Source organism: Drosophila gunungcola, chromosome 3R (assembly GCF_025200985.1).
Source record: "Drosophila gunungcola strain Sukarami chromosome 3R, Dgunungcola_SK_2, whole genome shotgun sequence".
Classification (NCBI taxonomy): domain Eukaryota; kingdom Metazoa; phylum Arthropoda; class Insecta; order Diptera; family Drosophilidae; genus Drosophila; species Drosophila gunungcola.
In genome coordinates this window covers 27,596,411-27,619,154 of record NC_069139.1, presented here as the reverse complement: position 1 = coordinate 27,619,154, position 22,744 = coordinate 27,596,411, and the positions used below count along the sequence as shown (strand labels likewise).

General features: G+C 39.9%; 3 protein-coding genes across 33 annotated transcripts in view; 1 reads left to right on the top strand and 2 right to left on the bottom strand.

Moving 5' to 3' along the window:
* The first annotated feature begins 714 nt into the window (after nt 1-714).
* On the top strand, nt 715-12,384 carry LOC128260475 (prolyl hydroxylase EGLN3). Of its 2 annotated transcripts, none has more exons than XM_052993525.1 (4): nt 715-1,781; nt 10,370-10,655; nt 11,072-11,292; nt 11,352-12,384. In XM_052993525.1, exons 1-4 carry the CDS (start codon nt 1,195-1,197, stop codon nt 11,746-11,748), a joined length of 1,491 nt encoding a protein of 496 aa, XP_052849485.1. In that variant the 5' UTR covers nt 715-1,194; the 3' UTR covers nt 11,749-12,384. The 2 variants fall into 2 exon arrangements, with proteins under 2 accessions (XP_052849485.1, XP_052849493.1); XM_052993533.1 differs by lacking the exon at nt 715-1,781 and adding an exon at nt 8,356-9,095.
* A 3,150-nt stretch (nt 12,385-15,534) lies between these two features.
* LOC128260288 (TLD domain-containing protein 2) overlaps nt 15,535-22,744 on the bottom strand; it is an 85,325-nt gene continuing 78,115 nt past the window's right edge. For 29 of the 30 annotated variants that reach the window (XM_052993261.1, XM_052993268.1, XM_052993323.1 and 26 more), the window contains 4 exons: nt 17,607-17,728; nt 17,354-17,513; nt 16,699-16,868; nt 15,535-16,634 (listed from right to left, as the gene is read on the bottom strand). In XM_052993261.1, the coding sequence (XP_052849221.1) occupies nt 16,499-16,634; nt 16,699-16,868; nt 17,354-17,513; nt 17,607-17,728 (588 nt within the window). In that variant the 3' untranslated portion in view covers nt 15,535-16,498. Of the gene's footprint in view, nt 16,635-16,698; nt 16,869-17,353; nt 17,514-17,606; nt 17,729-22,126; nt 22,506-22,744 lie in introns of those variants that run through there. The other variant, XM_052993371.1, reaches the window with a different exon arrangement.
* LOC128260468 (uncharacterized) lies at nt 17,910-20,567 on the bottom strand. Its single transcript, XM_052993513.1, has one exon. The coding sequence runs from the start codon at nt 20,295-20,297 to the stop codon at nt 18,606-18,608; it is 1,692 nt and encodes a 563-aa protein (XP_052849473.1). The 5' UTR covers nt 20,298-20,567; the 3' UTR covers nt 17,910-18,605.

Genomic DNA, 22,744 nt, shown 5'->3' with positions numbered 1-22,744 from the left:
AAATAGGCACTGTTGCGGAATACGCTGCATATCTGAAAAGGCATTCATGCAAGTTTACTGCCGATATCGAAGTAACTGCATAAATGCAGAATCAACACTTACTCTTAAAAAACTTATGTTTTTGATTAGGTAAATATAACAGTAATAAGAGACGAATTGCTATTAGCCAAAATGTCTTCAATGGCCTGCCTTGGAACGATAAATATTTTTAACCATATTTCTGCCATTTCAATAAGTCAAAGACAGTTTAAATATAGATCTCGCTATCAAATGACAAAATCTATATCCATATTTTTCCGCCCTTGTTCGCCAGCTGTTCTTGTTTATTTTTTGTTGTTTTTGTTAAAGGTAATAGTTGCGCACCATATGAAGAAAACTAAGTTTTGATCATAGCGCCAAAACGTAAATAGTAATAAATGGCTTAAAATAAAATGAAAGTAAACACCATCATTACAAAGCAAAATTTATATTTCACTGTTTTGTTATTATAACTATCTGATATTCCGTTAGGAAATCTGGACAATAAGATGGTTTTGTAATGGATACTAGGCTATTTTATTCTAATCGACCTTAAAATTTGAGTCTGCTTACTTTTAAAATATATCCGTTAAAAATAGCTATAATTTAAGTTAAATTAAGAAGTGACACCTTTATGTGTATCGCTTTGTTATCGATATCGTTTGCTGGCCTGCTTTTAGTGTTGTGCAACGCCGTTCTTGCAAAGTATCGGTTGACTTCCGCCCCTAGGAAATAAAAAAGTTTGGGTGCAAGGAATTTTCGCTTTTTTCGCCAATTTTCGTGTATTTCAAATGACAAAACGATAACCAAATCGAAGTCGACCAACCAGATAGTGTGCAGAGTGAAAAACCCGAACCCAAATACCCTTCCAGACAAAAATAGATGGCAACCAAAGCAACAACAATGCACATATAGCATCTGCGTGTGTTTGTGTGCGCTGTGTTTTTTTTTTGTTTATTTGGCAAATTCGTTTGGCCTACGTGATTAAAATAAGCGCAAGCGAACTAACAGTGAAATGTTGGCTAAAACGAGTGCCGTAATTCGCATTGATAATTGATAGCCATAATCTGTGTCTGTGTGTGTGTGAGGGGGCGAAGGTGGAGCAAGAAAGAAAAGAGCAGAGAGAGCAGTCAAGGTTAGAATCGGTCGTCGCCTTTAGCTCTCCGACAAAATGCAATGAGCAGGGGTCGCGGAAAGGTCAGGGATTCAGCTAGCGGTTCCGATTCCTATTCCGGATCCAGGTCTGCCATGGACCCACCTCGCTGCTCCATCTGCGGCACTCAGCAGCAGCTGCTGCGGTGCGCCAAGTGCAAGGCCGTCTACTACTGCTCCCCCGCCCATCAGCACTTGGATTGGCCCGCCCACCGCACTGAGTGCCGCCTCCTGACCCGCCAAAAGGTCAACAGCAGCAGCATCGGCAGCGGCAACAACAACAAGCAGCAACAGCGCCAGCAAATCCAGCAACTACAACAGGCAGTGGCATCCGCCAATCTGGAGGGCAGTGGTGCTGGCGCCAACTGCTCCACCGCCCAGATGATGACGCCTGCCCACCAGGCGCAGAGCTGGCCCGCCGAGGTGGACAACCTGCTGAATCTCCTGGGTCAGCCGGACAGCCAAGCGCAGGCGGCACCTCCGGAAGTGGGACAAAAGCAGCAGCAGCAGCAGCAACATCACCACCATCATCATCATCATCATCATCACGGCGAAAAGAGCTCTAGCTATCAAATTGGACTGGCGGATGCCAGTTTCTTGGGATCAGGAAGGTAAGTCTTGGAGTTTTTTATCTACCCCAAAAATTAGTGCATAACTGCCAACTTAAAAGTTAAAGGACGATTTTATGTGGTTTGAGTTATGTCATATGGGTGTGCATTATAAAAATATTCGTAAGTTTTTTTTAATTTTCAACCATCCAGAAGGCATTTAATAAGTTGTAATCAATAATAAAATGCAGTAAAACTAGTTTATTTAGTTTTCAACCATTCACAAGGCGTTTAATAAGTTTTTTATCAAAAATTGTATCCTTTTGACTTTTGAGACTGTTCTAACTTTTTAACTTGGCTTTGTTGAAAGGGGGCAAACAAATGATTGCTGTTTCAGGTTTTTGTTTTTTTACGCTTTTAAATTTAGTACCTATCCTAAGTCCTGATTCAGGTGTCCTGAACTACTACTCCGTAGACTTTTTAAAATTTGTTAATGCCGATTTTTTTTTGCAAAAACAATTGTAATTTCTGATACACTGCAGATTATTTGCTGCATTTTCCCTTTTTTTAATATATCTTGATTAAAAGTTTAACAGAATATCTTTAAATTTGATACAATAATACACCATAGATTTTTTCAAGGAATTCACCCCTACGCTTGAAAGCTTCTTTGCAACAAACTTCCATTGCTGCGTGTCGTTTAAAAAAAATAATTGATTTATAGTTTAAGCCTTTGTTTGTCATTTGTGATAAAAAATGTCAGAACCTTTTTATTACCTCGTTAAAAGGCTTTTTGTTTGACAGAATTAAAACTGACATTAAATCCTTTTCAGAAAGCATTGGTATTCTATAACCGTTCTAAGTTTCTTTTTATTTTTTGTTGCTGCTTATCTTGTCTTTGATCAGTCATGATTTTACCCGATAACTAGTTATTAAATGTTACTGAACGAAGCATTTTGATTAGTAAGACGTTCGTGCACTTGAAATTGCGTTTGCAATTTGTGGAAACATCGCGTCCGCAAACCGAAGTCTATAGCCCTAGATTAGACCCCAACATGTGCATTCTCATCGTCGTAGGCCCCGTCCCGCCCCTCGGCGATCCTCACTGCATATCAAGTCAATTACCGATAAGCGCTTACGTGCCCACTCCTGAGAAACAGCACGAAAGAAAACTAAATATGACAACGTGATGATATACATATGTATTATCTATAGTGAGTGTTAAAGTTTATTGCTGACAGTTGATCTTACAGTATCTTGGATTTCTTCTCTTGAATAACTGTTGATTTCGAATTTTTTTATGAATGATTTACTATTTCTGGGGTTCAAACTTAAAAGAATTTTTTTTGTTTTTTATCAGAAGAAAACTATTTCAATTATAATTTGATCTCAGGGAAAACAAAGTTATGACCACTACATCTTTGGTTAATAAGGAAAACTTACCTTTTAAGTATTTTGTTAAGCTTGATTAACAGTAAATCCTTAGGTATTTGAAGAATAGATAAACATTTAAAAATTTTAGTTAAAACATGCATTTAGTGTTTTGCAATTTCTGTATTATTTGTTACTATCTCACAATTAATCAATTTTATTAAAAAATTCGCAAAGTTTGATTACATTTTAAAAGAGTTTAAAAATAAATACTTTTAAATCTTTTTAAACTTTAGTTTAAACTAGTTAATATTTTCGTTAGGTAAAAAGAAATAGTTAAACTTTTATTTATTTTTATTTGTTTTCATATTGCGAAAACTTTTTTCGTGGGAACTTGTTTCCATTTGTATGAAGTATCTTTTCTAGATTACAGTTTGTAATTACCAAAAACAAATGCGCAACGTTTTAGTGCCCTGCTATTCGATTCGCACTTCGTCGCAAGATGCCACCTCTCAAGCCGGGTATTTACCTTTGGCATTACGTGACCGGCAGTCGTTTGCTTATGGCGACCATAGCCGATCTGATAGCACCTGCAGTCGCACCCGCAGTCGCATTTTCAGCTGACTTTGTAATTATTCTGTTGCGCAGTTCATTGCGTTCGAATCTTTGTTATTTATTTTTGCTTTACACCCCGGCATTATTAACAGATACAACAAACATTTATCGCACAAATTGGACAATATATATAAATACTTTTGCAATCGTTAGGCAAAATAACTTTCATCGAATCGCTCTGAGTCATAAATAACACTGACCAATAAAATAAATGGTTTTGTTTTTGCTTTCTACTTTCGATCTTTTATAACTAAAATACCTGCTTTAAAAACCTTAAATTATAGAATAAGTATCAAGTATAGTTGTTATACCTTTGAAGACGGTATTATAATTTCAGTCAGAATTTTGCAACGCAGTAAAGGAGACATTTCCGACTCTAAAAAGTATATATATTCTTGATCAGCATCACAAGGAGAGTCGATCTAGCCATGTCCGTCTGTCCGTCCGTCTATTTCTACGCAAACCTGTCTCAGTTTTAAAGCTATCGGCATGAAATTTTCCCAAAAGTTGTATTCCTTTTGCAGGTAGTATGTAAATCGGAACGAGCCGGATCGGACGAGTATAGCATATAGCTCTAAAAGGAAAAATCTGCGAAAAGGGAAACAAAAAGTATAACTTTGCTGTTTTTGTAATTTTTTGTTTAGTTCTTGTTTATTACTTCTGAATTATGGTTTACATTTTACTAAAATCGGACGACTATATCATATAGCTCCCATGGGATCAATCGGAATATTATAATAATAAAATCATGAAGCTGGCATAGGAACTATCGAATAAATGAGCTGAAAATCGTCATAGCTTCAATGTTTTTAAACATACACAAATAAATCAAAATTTAAATGCAATTGCAATAGCTGCAAGGGTAAATAAACTTTTGCTTTTCAAAGTATGCTTGCTTTCTATTTTTAATTAGAAATAAATGTAATGATATTCTTTTAAAAACAGATGTTTTATCTTAAGATTTAAGAAACTTAAATTTGTTTGGTTTGGATTGAGTACCGAGAGCCTCGATTATATTGACTTTTCTTATTTTGATTTGTGTGATCAATGCTTATTGATCAATAATGTATTGCTGGGAAAAAACTTTGCCGACCAATGTAATGAATGTCTCTTCTGAACTTCTTATCACCCGGATTGGGTGGTCCGTTCCCCAGGGTGGTCCGAAGCGTTTTGCCTACGTGCCAGGAATAAGCAAGCGTACCGCTCAAATCGTGTAATCAAAACTAAGCATTTGCCTTAGCTCTTAGATTTCAATCTGCCGCGGGATGTGTTGTTCTTTATCAAACAATTAGCAGTCAGCCCGACGTGATCTCATTTTCAGGGGTTTGTTTATAAATGTGCTAAATTTGCTGGTGTTCCTGTCAAGCAACTCTCAGGAAAAAATAAACAATACGGTTGCGCAAAACTCGATAAACAACGATCGTCCAAAAACCACATTCATCCGCCGCCGACTGTCAATGTCACATATTTGATGAGAAAGGTTAATATCCACTATCCCTGTTGATTTATTAATAAAGCTGAAAATACGTATTTTCACATATTTTGATTATTGTTTGTGTACTAGAATGAAAATTTGTTAAACACAATTGTATGCAAGATACACAAAGCAATACGTTACATTATGATGAGATTTTCTTCTTCTTGAGGAAATTTATACCAAGTAATTTTTGTTACTTATAATGATTACTGTATAACATAAACAAAAAAATTATAAAAAATTAAAAACTTGGTGGAAATCCACTTTATTTGAAGAAAGTATTGAAGTACTAAGTCAGGACTTTTTATTTTCTTAGTTATCACTTTTAATTATTCTACCCTTTATATTTTTGTTTGCATATCTTATTCTTTCTATTCAAAATACTCACTGAAGCAATATCTGATGATAAATCTCGAGCATAAAACAAACCAAAGCGAACTACGTAGGCAGCCGCACGTCATCAAGGTCGTCTGCCGCTCAGTGCGTGTGCGCCTGCTATGCCACGCCTCCCCCCATGCCCCGCCTTTTTCCACCCACTTCGAGGGCTGAGAGCTGCGTGTGGTACACGTGCCGCAGTCGTCGTCGTAGCACGTAATACATCACAGATGAAGGGCTCAAATCGATCGTTACTTTATACAAAGAAACATGTTTGTTTGCACTTAAAGAAATCATGACCAATTCAGTAGCATGAGAATAGAAGAATAAATGTCTCCGTGTATTAAAAAAAAAATTGCAATCAGGGTTGGTAGTAGTAGATCCTCGAGAGGTGAAATATTAACCCAAATTTATAAACAAAGATACATTTTTTGAAATCTATTCCATACGACAAAAGTGATTTTAATAGGTGCTGAAAGTTCCTCTAAGAAATGTAAAAACCATTTTAAAACATCTTAGAAATGTCCTAAAAAGTCTAAGTAACAATGTTGTCGTGTGTTATACATATAAAGACTGAATTTTTTTAATCCTAGTCCTCGGTTGATTTAATTATAATTTGGTTTACTTTAAATAATTAATAAAATAAAAGTTCCACAGTTTTTTCTCTCAGTGAAAACTGGCTCCGACTTTGAACTGGGCCGTTGACCCAATTCTGTGGTACGTACACTCGCACTGCTTCCGCGAGTTTCCGACGTTCTGTAGCTCATCTTCGGGTTTATTTTCAAACCAATTTTTTTTAGCAGTCATTTGTATCAAACAAATTTTAATATCTATCTCTGCCCCCCTCGCACTCCTTTAGTTGGCACACGTCTTTTTAAACTCTCTTGGCTATCGCATTAACGCCTGTGCGTGTGCCCCTTGGACGTTTGTGTGGGTACGCTCGCATGTGCGTGTGGCTAAGTGTGTGTGCTGGGCTACGTGACGATTGTTGCGCTTGTCTTTTTTGCTTTTGCGATTGCCTTTGCTTTTCCAGGCTTTTCCGTTTGCGTTTGTTCTGTGTTTGCAGAGTGTTTTTGGATTCGTTTGAAGGGCGAGCGGAGCGAGTATGTCACTTCCATTTTTCGTAAGACTGCGATGATCCCCTTTATTTGCACTACCAACACGGTTTCTCGTTATATGCAGCTGCCTTATACCTTAAATTTGCCTTATTTTCCACTATTTACCCACACCTATTGCTGCTTATCGCTTTAAGCGGCTACTCCTTCTTTAGCCGCTTCCCAGGCCCCCAATTCTCATTCGCTCTGTAACATCACGGACGCTCTGAAATAGTGATGTCAAGTTTCGAGAGAGAGAAAATAGCTAGAAATAACTAGCTCCGTTTTGATGACCAAAAGTCAAATTCCCCCCCCGGGTTTTGTATTTTTATACCCTTGCAGAGGGTATTATAATTTCAGTCAGAAGTTTGCAACGCAGTGAAGGAGACGTTTCCGACCCTATAAAGTATATATATTCTTGATCAGCATCACTAGGAGAGTCGATCTAGCCATGTCCGTCTGTCCGTCTGTCCGTCTGTCCGTCCGTTTATATGCAAACTAGTCTCTCAGTTTTAAAGCTATCTGCATGAAACTTTCCCAAAAGTTGTCTTTCTATTGCAGGTAGTATATAAGTCGGAACGAGCCGGATCGGACGACTATAGCATATAGCTCCCATAGGAACAATCGGAAAAATAAATGAAAAAAAATTATAACTTTGCTGTTTTTTAATTTTTTGTTTAGTTCTTCGACATATAGTAATGGTAAAATATTTCCGATTTACGGTTTAAATTTCATCAAAATCGGACGACTATAGCATATAGCTCCCATAGGAACAATCGGAAAAATAAATGAAAAAAAATTATAACTTTGCTGTTTTTTAATTTTTTGTTTAGTTCTTCGAGATATAGTAATGGTTTAATATTTCAGAATTACGGTTTCAATTTCATCAAAATCGGACGACTATAGCATATAGCTCCCATAGGAACAATCGGAAAAATAAATGAAAAAAATTATAACTTTTCTGTTTTTTAATTTTTTGTTTAGTTCTTCGACATATAGCAATGTTTAATTATTTCAGAATTATGGTATAAATTTTATCAAAATCGGACGTCTATAGCATATAGCTCCCATAGAAATAATAAAAATATATAAAATAACTATCTAATAATTGAGCTGCAAATAATCATAGTTTCAATGTTTTTTTTTAGCACATACTCAAGTAAATCATAATTTAAATGTTTTCAAAAGTATTTAATTAATGCAATAGCTGCAAGGGTATATGAACTTCGGCTTGCCGAAGTTTGCTTTCCTTCTTGTTTTTTTTAAATCCAACAACAACACAAAAATATCCTAGCTAAGCCTCTCAAATATTACCGTTATTGGATGTAATCGTTTTGATTGGGCTGAGTAAGTAAACAATTTCAGCACTGAAGATCCGGACTGGTTATTGCAGTTTTGGTGTAAAGTCAATTTACCTCAAATCAACCAGTTGGACTTACAAAAATTATGGTCTGGAAAATCTTATATTATTATCGTAAACGTTTTAAAAGAAAGTCAATTTAAAATATTTGCTTTTCTATGTATGTGGAATAAGTTAAAAAATTTAACGACGAATAAAAACGACTTATAATACAAAATAAAATAAATTTATAAGTAAAATATAATTTAGCGGTAAGATAGCTAAAATGTCTGCAACTGCTCTCCCTTGCTCTCTTCCTCTCTCCCAGTGCGTGAGGCAACGGTGTCGGGCTAGAGCGACTCGCGCTGCTCCCGCATTCGCAAACAAACGGCAACGAGTGCGGTTCGAGTCAGCTGCTCCACATTTGTACTGAAATAAGCTAACCGAAGCCCAACGATAAACAAACGTGACTAACGGTGCAAAAACAAAAAAAATAAAATCAAAACAAAAATCTGCTAGTGAAACAAAACAAAGCAACTATATATAGGCAATATCTGAAGCTGGCCGGAACAAATGCAATCTGCAATTATTCATACCTGCCCACCAACACGATTGCAACAACGAGGCGCCCTACACCGATATACTATATAATATAATATAACGGCCGGTGTCTCTCTCTAACTCGCTCGCGCTGCCTCCCTTTAACGATCGGGGTTCGCATTGGCATAAAAATCGCAGGCAATTTCAAACTTTCTTTAGTTGTGCGTGAATTTTTGGAGAAGTCGCTCTAGAATCTTTCTTATCCTAAAACAACACCCAAAAACTAAACCTGAGTATAAAAAAAAAACACAACACTCAAAGCCCAAAAACTTGAGAACCCAAATCCTCGAAATTATACACCAACAAATTCTGTGGATATCAAAAAAGGATAGCTTGTAAATCCTTGTAACATAAAAGTACATAGTTTGAGTGTTTTTGGTCAAACACAAGCTGACTGATCAAGGCAAAATGATAACATCCACGACCACGGACTACAAAAACTTTTTCAAGCACTCGGCACATCCTGCAAATGCTGAGCAATTTTTCCGGGAACTACTGGACAAGCGGTAAACGGCTTTTACGATCTTGGGAGGGGCTTTAGGATCCTTTAAGGATACCCCATTAGGAAGATAAAGGTAGCAATAGTAGAAGTCATATGAATGGGAGAACAATTTGAGGAAAACCAAACTGAATAAGCAACAAATTTTTTATCCTTTCGACCATAAAGTCTAAAATATCAGAATTAATCAAGTTAAATATTGTAACAGTTGAAATACCATTAGAAATTGTAGGAACTATGTTTATTTTTTTGAATTTTTATAAATATGATCTACAATTTTCATTGATTATATTAAAACTAAAAATACTTTTTATTAAGAATTAATGTGACCTTTTTTTCCGCCATGAAATATATCACTAATTTGATACGGTCAGTAAGGTAAAGCCGTTGTTTTTTGATACTCTCGTCCCCTAATTCTTAAAATAACATATATCCCATTATGCAGACTCAGTGGAACTATTTTCTCTTCATCGATTTTTGCACTGGTTACAAACTGTTTAATATCAGTTATCATCGATTATAAATGCCAAAAAAACCGGTTATCCATTTTTGTTTGTGGTCTCAATGTCTTATATCTTTATCTTTCGGAAACCTGCGAATTTGTATATTTATATTAGCGCATGTTGGCAAAAACCCCACTTGCTCTATTGGTATCTCTTTCCTTGTAGTTTTCTCTTTGCCACTCCGGTATTGATATTGATCAACCGTGCAGCACGTTTCGGTAATGTTTTGTTTTTGCGACAACAAATATAACTTTATGACTTTTAATAGCTTCTGGGAACTTGTGCGAAAATGTTTCATTTCTGATTTATTTATTTATTTTTTGCAATGTGTAGCTTTGCCTTGCTTATCCGGAATTTTGCGATCGTCTGGGCCAATCGGTGTGAGTGGGCCAGTTCTGTTCCGATCCGTTCAGTTCTGGGTGGCCTACGTGACTGGTAACCAACGACTTGTATGAAAACATTGGTTTTATAGGCGCATCATAAAAAAGTCGTAAAATTGTATGCATCGCAGCACTGGTTGCTCTAACGGCCGTAAAAAAGCTAAAGTGTAATTAAACATTTGTGCTAAAAATAGGTAGGAAAAGCGCTGTCTAGATCTACAGAATGCAGGGGTTTCCCCAAGGTGACCTCACCCACATAGGCATCTCTAAACCGATTACAGACGAATGGCCTTGAAAGGCTTTTTTTATTTTTTCCTCTCGTTTTGTCGAATTAATGAAACGCAATTGAAATTTTCTGTCTGATTAAAGTTCTTTGTTTTTCTTATGTTTTTCCACAGTGAGCGCCGCTATGAGGATCTATGCCGGAACATCATCAGCGACATGAACCAGTACGGGTTGTCCGTTGTGGATGATTTCCTGGGCGTGGAGACGGGGCTGAAGATCCTCAACGAGGTTCGGAGCATGTACAACGCAGGCGCTTTTCAAGATGGCCAGGTCGTGACCAACCAGATGCCCGATGCTCCCTCTTCGGCGGTTAGCGGCGACAAGATCCGGGGCGATAAGATCAAGTGGGTTGGTGGCAATGAGCCCGGCTGCAGCAATGTCTGGTATCTGACAAATCAGGTGAGATATTTAGATTTATTTTATATCTTTTCCTAATACGAATGGCTTGAGTTCAGAATTTCTATAAAGAAAATAAATTATATTGGACTATTTTAAAATTAAAATGCAACAAACCTGCTTTGAAGAAATGCATACATATATACCTCAGAGTAATTGTAAACTTTCCGACTATGAAACAGTATATGTTCTTGCCATCCAAGTTATTACACATAAGTACATGTCGAACATAACTATCTATTATGCTACTTTAAAATTTATTTTAATTAAGTGTTTGCAATCGACCTGACGAGAACCAAATCTTTTAGATATGGTAGTTTTACACTCAAACTATGATAATGCATTTTGTAGAAATTTAACAGAATTCTAATGAATACAGTCAATGCTTTATATTAAACTCTACAATTAATTACTTTCAGATTGACTCTGTGGTGTATCGCGTCAACACGATGAAGGACAATGGTATTCTGGGCAACTATCACATCAGGGAGCGCACGAGGGCGATGGTCGCATGCTACCCAGGATCTGGAACACATTATGTCATGCATGTGGATAATCCTAAAAAGGATGGCCGCGTGATAACGGCCATTTACTACCTGAATATCAATTGGGATGCGCGGGAAAGTGGCGGCATACTGCGGTACGTTTTGAAAACTTACCACTGTTTTGAAAATCAACTTATGTCAAAACTGTTTACAGAATTCGTCCAACGCCCGGAACAACAGTCGCGGACATTGAACCGAAGTTTGACCGACTGATTTTCTTTTGGTCGGACATTCGCAATCCCCATGAAGTGCAGCCTGCTCATCGCACCCGCTATGCCATCACCGTCTGGTACTTCGATGCCAAGGAGCGCGAGGAGGCTCTCAATAGAGCCAAGCTGGAGAACAGCAAGACGAACAACGTGGCAGCTCAGACCCAAGCCCAGCTGGCTGAACCAGACTCAACCACTAGCCCGCCCGCCACTCCAGCAGCAGCAGCAGCAGCACCTTCATCCTCATCTAGTCTGCCGGCCAGCATGTCCACGGGAACGGGAGCGTTGAATGCCAATGTGTCGAGCAATGCCTGCGCCGCCGGCAGCGAAATATGCACGTAACCCATGCTGGCAGCGCAGCTAAGGGGCAACCAAAAAGTGTAAATTATTTCCAACCAAACACACATGTAAAAAGCTAGTTAAAAATTATTTATAGCTCCGGACGGGCGGCAGCCCAAGCCCGAAATGCAAAAGTGAATCAAAGCTCCTTTAGTCGTTAAGCCTCCTAGTTTAGTCTCTAAGTCGTATCCTTAGTAATTTTCGCATTAACCATTAGCTTACTGCCTTGTCAGCGTGCGAGTTGATTGTTTATTAATTATTAGTTTGTTGCATCTTTGTCAGGACCTTTTGCCTAGCTCATTCTTAGTTTTTGGCTGCCAAAGTATTATACCTAAAAAGAAGTTAACAAGCTTCAATAGCTTCAGCAACGGTCGCGACACACATTATATCCTATCTCAAAATTATGTAACAAGCCAGCAAATCGTGTGCAAATGCGTTCGCTGGCATCCCACTCAATCTGTCGACTCTCATGCATCTAGTTAGAAATCTTTCTGATATCGTTTACATCAAATAACAAGCGGAAATATATGTCTGTCAGAAATCTGTTCTCTTGTTATCTCTAAATCATGATATATGTGTATTTATGGCATAACTACATATTATATGTATATTTTTATATTAAAAAGCCTGAGCAAATGATGTGCGTGTGTACTATTCTATTAATGTGTGGAGATTATAAGTCGGATGTTATGAACTTTGAAATTTCATTGAAGATATTTTAAATGTTTTAGAGTTGGGGGAAAGCCAGGGTCTAAAATTATATCAATTAAGATGAGAACAAAGTATACTTTGTGTTAATTCTGTTAATATTCACTGCATTCTTTTGGGCAGTCAATTTAATTTGTAGTGTAAGTTGGTTACTAAAAAGTAATGTAAATTTGTAAATCTACCATACCGAACACGCCAAAAAACTCACATTCACAGTTTTTAAACCCAATAAAAAGACTTTTTTGATATTTGAATATACAGTTTATTTTTCAGAAAAGTTTTTCATTTTTTTAATGACTTTACATTTACATATAGTATATATTTATATATATTCTCTTGCTGCTCTGCACATGTGTTTTTTCTGTTTTACTGAGTTTGCTTTAGTTGGAATGCAATATTATAGGTACGATACAAGTTGCACACATGAATTAATCCGATATCTAATAATGTTTTGAATAACTGAAGAACAACGAATGCATTCCATTTAAACCAAACAACCAAGGCAAACGTTCGAACTTTCGATTTGTTTTTAACATTTACACTGATCAATATCGTTTGCAAATATGCTTAGTACTTGGCCGCGACCTGAATACCATCAAGATACACTTGATTTGCTTTCCAAAAATATATATATGTATGTAGGTAGATATATCTCGTATATACACGACTTAGATAATGGCCTCTGTTCGTCGAGTAATCAACTATGTATTTTCATTGCTTGCAATCTGTTGGTAAAAAAATAAACCACCTGCTGCACCCACTTTTCTATCTGACTCCCGATCTGTCTATATCCTTGTAAAACCCTCCTCCCCTGCTCGTCCGATCCCTTTATATAACATAGCTGTGTGGCATGGACCTTTAGTTGTGGCTTGGGTAGAGTTGTGCCCTCTTCTAAGTGGACTTTATACAATCGTTCGGTTCTACAATCAGCATTCTAAAAGGTGTAACTGAAACAAGCGGAGTTCCAAGGGAGTCCTCATTCAGCCCCTAACAATCGCAAATCTATATCTCTAAGAATGTGTGTATTGTATATCTGGCGCATCTAGCTGGCGTAATGCCTACATATCCTGAATATCTTCCTCGAATTGTGCGAATTACATTTGTTTAATTTTTGGTGCACAACAACTAGAAACGTTTGCAAACTACTCAACTTTTGTAATGGGCAAAGCACTGGAAATGCAGACACTGAGTGAAAAAAGTACTCGCTCTAGGTTGGGGATAGTTCCACACTAATTAACTGGCCGTTAGCTTTGATATACAACTGGGTACTTATGTATGCCTGAATACATATTTTACAAATACTAAGCACTTGTTGAACTCACAACAAAAACGCAAGGGAGCAGAACTATCGGCATCAATGTTTCATCAATATAATCATGCATTGATGGCTTAAACAATTGCATGCTGCCACAACAATGTGTTCGGCATATGTTATTTAGTTTGGTATATGCACCAGTCTACAATTTAATTGACAGAAGTTACAATATAAAATTATCTCCAGTAATTTTGCCTCGCTCTCTTTTTGCTTTTAATATTAAATTCATTTCTCTTTAACGCACAACAAAATATCTACGAATTCAACAACATAGTTTCATAGGCTACTAAAATTAATAATTCTTGATTTTTTATTATGCATTAAGCTTTCAGCTTGTGTGTGTGAGTTTGGTTGTGTATTGAGACATAATTGACTGGTTGTCAACAAACTAATTTTCGTTATGCATATTAATATTTAATGATATAATGCTCGACCCAGAACGAAATTCCCAACGAGGAGTTTTCGCCTGGTAATGTAGTATATCTTTTAGTAAACGCATTTTGGTCTCAAGTTTTTAAAATGAATTTTGCGTATAGTTGAAATGATTTTTAAGCTAATCGATCTCCCGGTTGTCAAAACCTTTTGCTCAGTAAACAAGCCTTTCCAATGTTCGGTTTGGATTATCTAAAGTCCTAAAAAGAAAGTCTTCCGATTTCACAATACAACAGGAATTTCAACTTGATTCTCATTTGGGTTCAACGCGTTGGGGGCGATTATATACTATATACATATACTATCCATATAGAGCGTACATGTACATTTGGTATGTGTGGTTGGTTAGGCATGCACAACTACACAAAAATTGTCTGTCAAGATCGTTTAAATAACTTCTAAAAACATCTTCACTGGCGTGAGTCTCCATAGTTCACCATTTGCTTAATATGTATATTTCCATTGTTAGGTCTGGGGTGCGTGCAAATTTTCAGCTAAATTTCTCTAAAGTGTTGCATGCTAAGAGGATTTCTGGATTTCGGTTTGGGATTATCTTTACAGTTTATCATTTTTTCAATTTTACATTTTCTTTTCTTGTTTTGTGTGCGTTGCTTGGTGAGTTTTTCAGCTTTTTAAACCAGTTAAAACTTTAAGTCCGATGAAATGAAATGCCTTTTTATATTTTCCTTTTTTTGTTACTTTCGAACTCTGTTCAGTGTAAAATATCAGCAATTTTGTTTCGTTTGTTCTCTCAAATTTATCTTCGAGCTTCTTGTGTGTTCTTGAATATTTAGAATATGTTTCTGACTCTGTTGCTTCGCCATTCAATTTTTGGGAGGTTACAATACAATCGATTGGGAACCGGGGGTTAAGGTAGGTTTGGATTCGGTCTTGGGGCGCAAATACACTACAAAAATTACACTTATATTTACCTAGATTCGCTTCTACCATTGTACATTTATATATTAGCGTATGTGTATACATATATGTATATAATTATTCATTTTTAATCATACTGAAATTGTATCTCAAAAGGGATATAAAGCCATTTAAGTTTGTTGGTTTGATTTCTTCAAAACCTTTTCCACCAGCAGCAGCTCCGTCAGATTCTGCTGCCTGGCTATCTGTGTACATGCACGGGTTGAGACCGATATCTGCGGAGAAAACTTACAACTACAAAACAAATCTGGCCTGCCCTGGGACCTTTAAAAAAGTATAGCACACCTACGGGATGGGGCGACATTTATATGTCTTCAAACGACCGAATGAATGGGGGCCATTGACCCAATTTATGGGTCTGGGATGAAGATGAAGTAAAACCTCTGTTTGGCCAGTTTGGTTGTATAATATTGTGTATTTCATTCTGGTGTTGTTTCTGTTTTTGTTTTAGTATAATTGCATAAAAGTCAACATCATTAGCATTAAAATAATCATAATTAATTATATGTATATCGCGTAAAACTAAAAAAATAAAACGCTCGCTCTCAGCTCTGCTCGGCTCCTTCTTTACATGTATATAAAAGTCAAATCGTTAAAGTTATCTTCGCTTTCTGTTTTACTTGCAATCAGCACTTGCACTTTTGCACTAAAAATTATATCGACATTCTTTTTATTTTTCTCAACTTCTCAGCTCGCTTTTTCACAATGCTCTCGACAAAATAACTCATCAAAATTAAATTCAAACTGAAATCAATAAAGAGAACTAGGCACGATAAATGACAATTTGGTTATTATAGTTTTCGATATTAAGAACTTAACTTAAATGTGTGCTTGTGTGGGCGTATGTGGGTGTATGCGTGTGCTATAGTTCATGGAGATGTGTGATGACCTCTAATGTTCAATCTTCAATTGTTTTCGCTTTAACTTCCGTGTCGTTTGTCTGCCTTTTGGGTTTTTCTCATGTTCTGATTTTGTTTAAATCTAACACATAATTTAGTTGCTTTTGTTTAATAATATATAATATAAAAACTAAATAATTAATACGTTCCAACGCATAGCTAACTCGCATTTTGCTTCCGAGAACAGACTTTTTCACAAGCAATTTCCTTCAGATCAGATCAGTGTTCTATATATCCTCCTCCCCTTGTGGTGCTCGTGTACGCAAGTGTTTTATTTTTGGGTTTAGGCTGAGTGGACCGCTCCGGAGGATCCATAGACGCACAGCAGCTTTTGACATCTTTCTCAGGCTGTTGGTTTTTAGTACAAGTACATATAGTTAATTAAATAGATGGGCAGGCGCAGGCAGGAGGCCCTCGTCCCCATCCTTAAATATGTTTGTTGTTGACAACAGAAATTCACTTAAACAAATGCCCAGCATTCGAGTGTTTTGATAACAAAGTCTTCTTGTGGCGCCAGAGGCTCGTTGCCGTATGTGCTGCACTGCTGCGATCGTCCCTGGTTGAGGTCGCCATCCAGCCACAGGCCAAAGCGACCACTGAAATAATAAGCGTAACAAAATTTAGCAAATGCACGGTGTTTCTTGAGGCCCTTAAACTCACTCTCCAGCGCCAATCGAAAGGCTCTCCATGTTGCCCTTGATGAAGTACATATTCTCGCCAGTCCAATGGAACACCTTGAAGCTGGGGTTAAACTTGTAGAGCAGGGACTCGCCAGTGCCGTAAAAGTGATCCGACACATGCAGCGCGCAGGAGGTCAAGGCACCAAATACCTAAAGGAAAGAAAACAAATTTTGTTAAAATATTTACATGTTGTAGTCGAAATTTCATTTAAAGTAAGATAATTAGAACTTGTTCTTTCATTTTTATATTAAATATTTTAATTACTTTTATCTCCAATGCACTTAGCTTGGTAATTGACGTATTAAACAGGTATTAAAACAGATTTCAGACTAAACATAGATGATGAAATTAAGTGGTGAGCAAATTACATCTCAGCCCTTTTAAAAGGAGTTCACTAGCCCTGTAAAAGTGATAATTAAATAAGGCCTAAACGTTAAACGTTATATACAGAAAGACAGCACATAAAAAGCTTTAATCTTATGGGAACATTAAAATCACTTTATCAGGGCTAGTGAACTTCTTATTGGTTTTTTGCTCATAATAATAAATATCTGGTAGAAATGAAATTTTGTACATGACAGATATAATACTTTGCAATCAGAACAAATTACTTTCACCACAAGTCTGAACCTACATTGTGCTCTGTATCCTCGATGACAATCAGAACCGGGCTCTCCAGACGTGCCATTTTGCGATATAGGGAGTTAAGTGCGAAACCATGTTGTGAAGTGCTGAAGATCAGGGACCAAGAGTATCCCTCGGCTCTGGCTGGCAGATGTGAGCAGAGCTTCTCGCTGTAAGTTGAAATGGCACGAATTAGTCAAGAATTCCCTTGAATAGCAGCTCAATAAAAAGGCAAATAGAATATAATTTAAATTTAAACTTACCGATGCTCCTCTGTGAGGATTTCTGTCTTGCCAATCAAGTCTGGTATGGGGAAGTCCAGGTCGAAGGACCCAGTGGCAAAGAGTGAGGTCTTGCGATACTCATCTGTGCTCATTGACAGCACCTGAAGAACGATTGATGAAAAGAGGGGGATATTAGCACAATACGCAAGACTTAGGTGGATAAACTAATAAACATAATCTAATTGATAAGATAAAAAATATGAATATCTATTCCAAATTAAACTAAAATTACATATCCAAAAGGTACTTAAATACGTTTCTGCTTGTTTAATTTGGGAGAGGGGTTGTTGGGCATTAGCTTTCAAATATCAGTGCTTTGCTTTGGTTGTTGGGGTTTCGTTTAAAAGTATTTTATTTTGTTATGTGTGCCGTGCTAGTTTAGTGTGTCTGCTGAGTTCGTGGGTATCTCTTGTCTGGGCTTTAAATCAAACTACAAATGAAAAGAGCTCGCTTGGCATCGGCACTAGCAGAGTGAACTAAAGTGAAAGAAAAACACACTTAGACGGCGCAAAGATGTTTATTTTACAATGCTGAAAGATGCTTGAGTGAACCCAAATATAAGTTGAAAAACAACAGTACAGCAATTGCTTCAATATGGCTTTTAAAGTTATTTCCCCAAGTAAACGAGAACGCAAGAATGGATTTAGTCATTATGACTGTTCCACAATTATTTCGCAGCTAATGCTGATTTTACAACAAGAACCTATAAATCTCAACGGTTATATTTTAATTTACACAACTGTAATCGATTTTATTTGAGACACTTTGTTCTACGTTGAAATCACTACACTTTGGCCAATTGGATTGTCAGGCTTAAATTTTGGACGACTTCTAAAGATTTAGACAACTCCATGCTAAAACATCCGTCTGGCTATGTGCTATGGTCGGGCTGGGAGACTGGACACGGACTGGGATCGGATTGGACTATCAGGGCGTTGGATGGTACACTATGCAGACGGCAATCGGCAAATCGGGGGCTTAGTAGCTGTTGAGAGCGCGGCTGCTGTGCTTGGAGTGCTGGGTGCTTCCCAGGCGCTGCACGGCCGACTCCCTCTTGTATCCCTCCGGCATCCCGATATCGTTGTGCTCCACCGGAGCTTCGTTGGCCACCGTCTTCTGGGCGCCTCGCTTTTCGCCCATCTCGTTTCTGCCGCGCCCCTCTTGCTCCGACTCCAGGCGGGTCTCACTCCGCGTGGCCATCTGGAACTGAGTGTTATGGGGCGGTGGCCAACTGGACCCGTCTTCATCCTCTCCCGCGTTTCGTGGCTCTCCTTCATTTGCGAAAAACTTGGGCGTAGCCTGTCGCCCAGTGCCCTGCCTCACGCTGCCCCACCGCTTTCGCGAGTCCCGCGGCTCCGACATGGCCCGCGCACTCGGCTTGAGCTGGGGCGTCGGGTTCACCGGCTCCACGATCTGCCGGATCATCTGCTTCTGGTTGCCCCTGGCCGTTCTGCGAAAACCGGCGTACTTCTGGTTTATCACCTGCTGGGAGGCGCTTATCTGAGCCGCATTGTCGGCCGCCTCGTAGTGCAGCGCATCCAGGCGACTCCTGCCTCCGCCGAGGATGGCCTGCTTGAGGAGCTCCCGCTCAGCCGCAGGCTGCTCGTACCACGAGTCCGACTCGGTGGCGGACTCTTCGCCGGACCGCTGAACGCCCCTGGCCACCGTGATGTCCGGCCGGACTGCCCGGGCCAAGGCCACGTCCATCAGCAGGTCCTCGGGCTTCTGCTCGACGGCTTCCTTGGGGCTGTGCCAGCTGGTCGGCGGACGCAGCTCGGTGCGCTGCTCCGAAAACTTCTCCCTGGCATTGGAGGCGTACAGCTCGAACTTGGGTGGCGCATTCAATGGTGGCAGCTGGGCCAGATGCTCGCGGTTGCGACCGGCGTGGGCGATGACCATCTGGCGGCGACGAGGCCTCACCTGGCGGTCCATCGGCTGGGCCACCTCGGGCTGGGTCACCGACCCACCGGTATAGCTGCTGCTGCTGCTGCTGCCCTCGCCCGCACTGCTGACTGCGGCAGTGGCGAGGTGCTTGAGGGGCCGCGGGTGCTTCCAGCCCGTCATGGGATCGCCCGGAGCCTTCGCCCTGTGGGCCATCTGCTCGTGGTAGTTGCGCAGCGCCTGGCGGCTTGGACCGCAGTTGAGCATGTGGCGCGTGTCGGCGTCCACCACCATCAGTTCCTCCTGAATGGATCTGCTGATGTCCCGGGCCGCCTGCATGGCCATGCCCTTGCCGAATCCCTCCGCCCGGTTGTAGCCCCTCTGGGTGGCCGACAACGAGGCCGTGGTGTTGGGCGGCAGGGACTCCGGGTCCGAGTACTCCTCCTCGTCCTCCTCCTGCTGCTGCTGCTGCAGAGAGCGACTGTGCAGGCTGCTCGAGGAGGAGAACAGTCGCGTCTTGTAGGGCGAAGCCACCTTCGAGGGTCCCAGGCTGGGGGCCATGCCCTGCATCTGGTTGACCAGCGACTTCTTCACGCCCACGATCTTGCGCACCCGACCGTTGTCGTCGGGTTTGATCCGCTGGCCCATGCTCAACTGGCCCATGATCGGGACCACCGTCGGCCTGCTCCGGCTGTGGTGGAAACTCCTCATCGTGGTGGCCAGGGGAGAGATCTGCAGGCTGGCACCACGCTGGGCCAGCTTTCCCAGGCTGCACGGATGGCTACTCATTCTGAATACCGATGATCTACGCTTAATTTTGGCAAAACGCTCAAAAACGAAGCACGTTTCTCCACGGGCTACCGATCAACGAAAAGAAGCGAACGACGAAACACCAAATAAAACCCGGTTGGGGTGGAAAAATACGAATTTTTACTTTGGGGAGCTCTGTACTCCTACGGAACGAAATAAAACAATGACTGCCAACGAAATGAAACTGCTCAGGGTAGTCATCCCGCTGGATGACAACCGGCGAAGGCAAAGGCGAAGCCTGCTGGTTCCCCAACTAACACAACATATTTCAAATTGCTAACTAGAATCATCTTGATATAGATGATTCCAATCTTACCGCAAAACTTCTTTTGTGAAGATGCGTATGGCGAAACTTTCCTAGTTTTTCATGCAATCCCATGACGTAGAACCGTTTGATTTAAGTTTTTTGAAGCAACTAAGCAGTATCCCCCAAGAACTGGGTATTTAATTCCAATACAATCTAATCTGTCAGAAATCTCGGTTTTTGATCGGCCAAAGTTGTTTATGCTACCATCTATTGATAGCCGAAAAGCTAGACCTTCATGTGAAATTCATTTCGGCGCTCTGACTAACTTTTGCGTGCTGGCACGGACTTTGTTTTTACTTACTATACAGTATTTATTGTTTTGTCGCTGGGTGTGACAATGTCGCCATTGACAGCGTGTGAACATTTTGCCAGTGACGTCAATGATTGTGCTAATTGCTAATCGCAGTGGACGAGTATGCATTACCAAAATAGACTCTCCCTTATAACAGGTATTTTCATAAGTTTTGCATACATCCAATGTTGCAGAGCAGACAACACCCGCACATTGGTAGCCAAACACCAACACCTGTGCTCTATTCGAATGTGAGATCATTCACTTGGCGAGAAGCATCTTAAAGTCAAGGCAACTCTCGTCTGAATGGCCGTGATTCAACCATTAGCAAGTCTTGATAAGGCCCAAAAACAAAACCCACTCGCTTATATCAGGAAAGTAATTTGAAAATTATGCAGCTATATCTTTGTTTGTATTTCGGAGTCGCAGTAGGGGGCTCGATTAAATCTCGATCTTTGGTGGGCTGATTGATAAGCTTTGGGCAAGGCACTCGAGTTGAAGAACCCCTCCTCATGAGTGGCGCCTTATTCGCATCGCTTTAGACCAACTACGAAGGAGAGCCCACCCCCTCCCCCAGAAATTCCAACTACGATAGACGACCTCGTCGCAATTAGACTGATATAAGATCTGCGATAAAGTCAGATAGTCGTAGACAGCTGAGCTGCATGGAAGGTCGCCAGATCTGAATGAGAGCATGAGCTTTCAGCAAGGCTTTATTTAGGTCAGTGAAACAGATCGGAAACTCATTTCGATGGCCAGACATCGACGATTTCATACATCGTATGCGCAATTTTCGCGACAGCGACAAAAGAGTCCAGTAATTGAGGCGTGACTGCAATTTTCGGGGCCCACTGCCACTAAAAAACAGAACGCAATTACGCGGGCACCGCAGTAAAATAAAAAGCGATTTTTAACGCACTTCAACGAGGGTCAGTTTCAAATCGCAGATCAGAGCGGAGCATTCAAAAAGAGAGAGATCCAAAGTCAAACGTCAATGACAGTCGTCTGGCGCTGTTATATCGCATATAGGTTTTTATATATACGCGCCGAGCACTTCAAAACACGAGCTTAGTGGAGCCCGAGTTTTGCTCACCGGTGAGCGCAAAATAAATAACCAAATACATTTTTGGAAATTAATATAAAACCCTATTGAACAGCTGGAAAATCACATGAATCATGTGTTCGTGCCCGCACTAATGATGTTTTTACCTCGCGGTCGAGACCATGACTGACAATCAATTCGCACATCTTCATGTAGTTTTGGCACTGCGTTTGTTGTCACTTTCAATCAATCAATTTGAATTTCTTCGGTTCACAGAATCTTCACAGTAGCAGCACGACAAAGGTGGCGTATGCGCAATATCAAGTATACGCCACTCGGGCACGTGCTCGTTCCAGTTGCTGTTGATCGAATCCGAGTCTTTATCGTCCGTTGCTCTGCAGGAATATGGGTTTGTGTAGCACAGATGCTGCGGGGCCGATTAACTCCGCTGACTTGACCGACTTTGGCGTAGCGCGTTTAAAAGCCAACTGCCAGCGGGTTCGGGTTCGGTCCAACCGTTATTATTGGCCGCCAGCGAAATACATTTATTTGCCGCTCGCTCAAATTAACTCAGCTCAAGTCGTCAGTTTGCTCGGCAAAAACGAGAGTCAGACATATTATAGCCACGGAGAGAGGGCTTATATCGAGTTTTTGCCATTGGAGATCAGGGATTACGAGAATTAAATATAAGTTAATAATAACAAACGACAGTTACACGCTGCTCACGTTGAATTCTCTCATTTAAAACTTTTGGCGAATGCAATTATTTCATATCGTCTTTTATC

Excerpts from the sequence above, each read along its gene's own strand:
- LOC128260468 (XM_052993513.1), bottom strand. The coding sequence starts at position 20,297 with ATGAGTAGCCATCCGTGCAGCCTGGGAAAGCTGGCCCAGCGTGGTGCC.
- LOC128260475 (XM_052993525.1), top strand. The coding sequence starts at position 1,195 with ATGAGCAGGGGTCGCGGAAAGGTCAGGGATTCAGCTAGCGGTTCCGAT. Across the intron at positions 1,782-10,369 it reads AGTTTCTTGGGATCAGGAAG|TGAGCGCCGCTATGAGGATC; the intron begins GTAAGTCTTGGA and ends GTTTTTCCACAG. Across the intron at positions 11,293-11,351 it reads GAAAGTGGCGGCATACTGCG|AATTCGTCCAACGCCCGGAA; the intron begins GTACGTTTTGAA and ends AACTGTTTACAG.